The 1,265-nt window shown below is 48.1% G+C and overlaps 1 protein-coding gene across 1 annotated transcript; it reads right to left on the minus strand.

Annotated features, from left to right (window-relative positions):
* Window positions 1-224: 224 nt before the first annotated feature.
* LOC103192940 (transmembrane protein 45B-like) lies at window positions 225-814 on the minus strand. The gene is given in 3 exon segments (XM_042780285.1): window positions 225-354; window positions 419-475; window positions 477-814. Coding segments are annotated over 3 exon segments (525 nt in total).
* Between the last annotated feature and the right edge of the window lie 451 nt (window positions 815-1,265).

The raw sequence follows: 1,265 nt of genomic DNA on the forward strand, positions 1-1,265 counted from the left end.
AACAATATTGAATAATGAGACAGGAAAGAAACAGACCTAGAGAGAATAGAGCAATAGGTAAGAAGCCATCCTAGGAGCTAAGAAGGTTTATTTGGTAGCAAGGAAGATGGCTTCTGGGATGGGAAGCCACACTGTGGATCCCAGGGGGTTTCTATACTTAGCAGCCAGTAAGTATCCTCAAAACTCTTACTACAAGAGGCAAAGCACAAAGACAGTTTCTGTACCTAGATGCTCCCATCCTGTAGCACAGCCTCTGCTCTGAGCTCTTCATTGCTGGGGTCTGTGGGGCATGGCTGGTACTTGGTACATGGGACCTCTATGCAGGAGCAGCCTTGATGGTGCCAGAGGCTGCAAATAATAATAAGAAATAATAATAAGAAGAAAAAACAGAGAAAATGAAGGAGACAGACATCCTCACCCTGCTCGTTGCAGCTTCATCTTCTGCTGTGCCTGACATGAGTGGCTCACAATGTCCACCACTGAGCAGAAAGAATCCATACACAGTATTGTGATGCCAGTTTTCCGTGAACATGAATGGCCGCTGAGGGTCCTCCCAGTCTATTATCATCAGCCGATTTGCGCCTGGAGGATAGAAGAGCTCAAGTATGATGCCAGTTGAGGTGATGACCACCTTGACTACCCCTTCTAGAGGTACCGTCTGCCACCACCTCTGCCCTCGCTTCTCTCTTGGAGGCAGAGGGAGCTTGAGGAAACTCTGTTCCCGTAGCAGGGCCAGGGACACCACCACCGAGTAGTAGAGTGCATAGATGAGGAAGAACATTCCTGGCAGCAGGTGTCCCTCTAAGGTACCCATGGCCTTGGTGTGCCTGTTGAGGCCAACAAAGCGAGAGCTAGCAATGAGCAGCAACCTCCAAGGCTGTCCTCACAAGCAAGAGCTACTGCTACTGAGCTATATGGAGATCCCTCGGTCAACTCTTTCTCTACAAGGCATTCCTTCCTGCTCGCCTTGCCCCATTATTGGGTAAACTGGAAACAAGATGAGTCATTATGCAGGGTGGAACCTTTCTAAGATGTGCAACTTCAGTTACCTCATTCTGTTTCCTAATTAAATCCTACTTAAATCTTCTGGGTGTGGGATTTGAACCTCAGTACCTCGCTGCAGGCAGTTGTTCCACAGGTGCTGGCTTACACTTTCAGAGAGAAGGGGGATGGAAAGAGTTAAGGTGCCCCAGCAATAAGCAACACTCATATTGAGGGTCTCTCTGTACTAAGTATATCGAAAACCAAACTCACTGCCGTCAAGT

This window comes from Orycteropus afer, unplaced genomic scaffold (genome assembly GCF_000298275.1).
Source record: "Orycteropus afer afer isolate SDZICR_OR568_19922 unplaced genomic scaffold, OryAfe1.0 scaffold00032, whole genome shotgun sequence".
NCBI lineage: Eukaryota > Metazoa > Chordata > Mammalia > Tubulidentata > Orycteropodidae > Orycteropus > Orycteropus afer.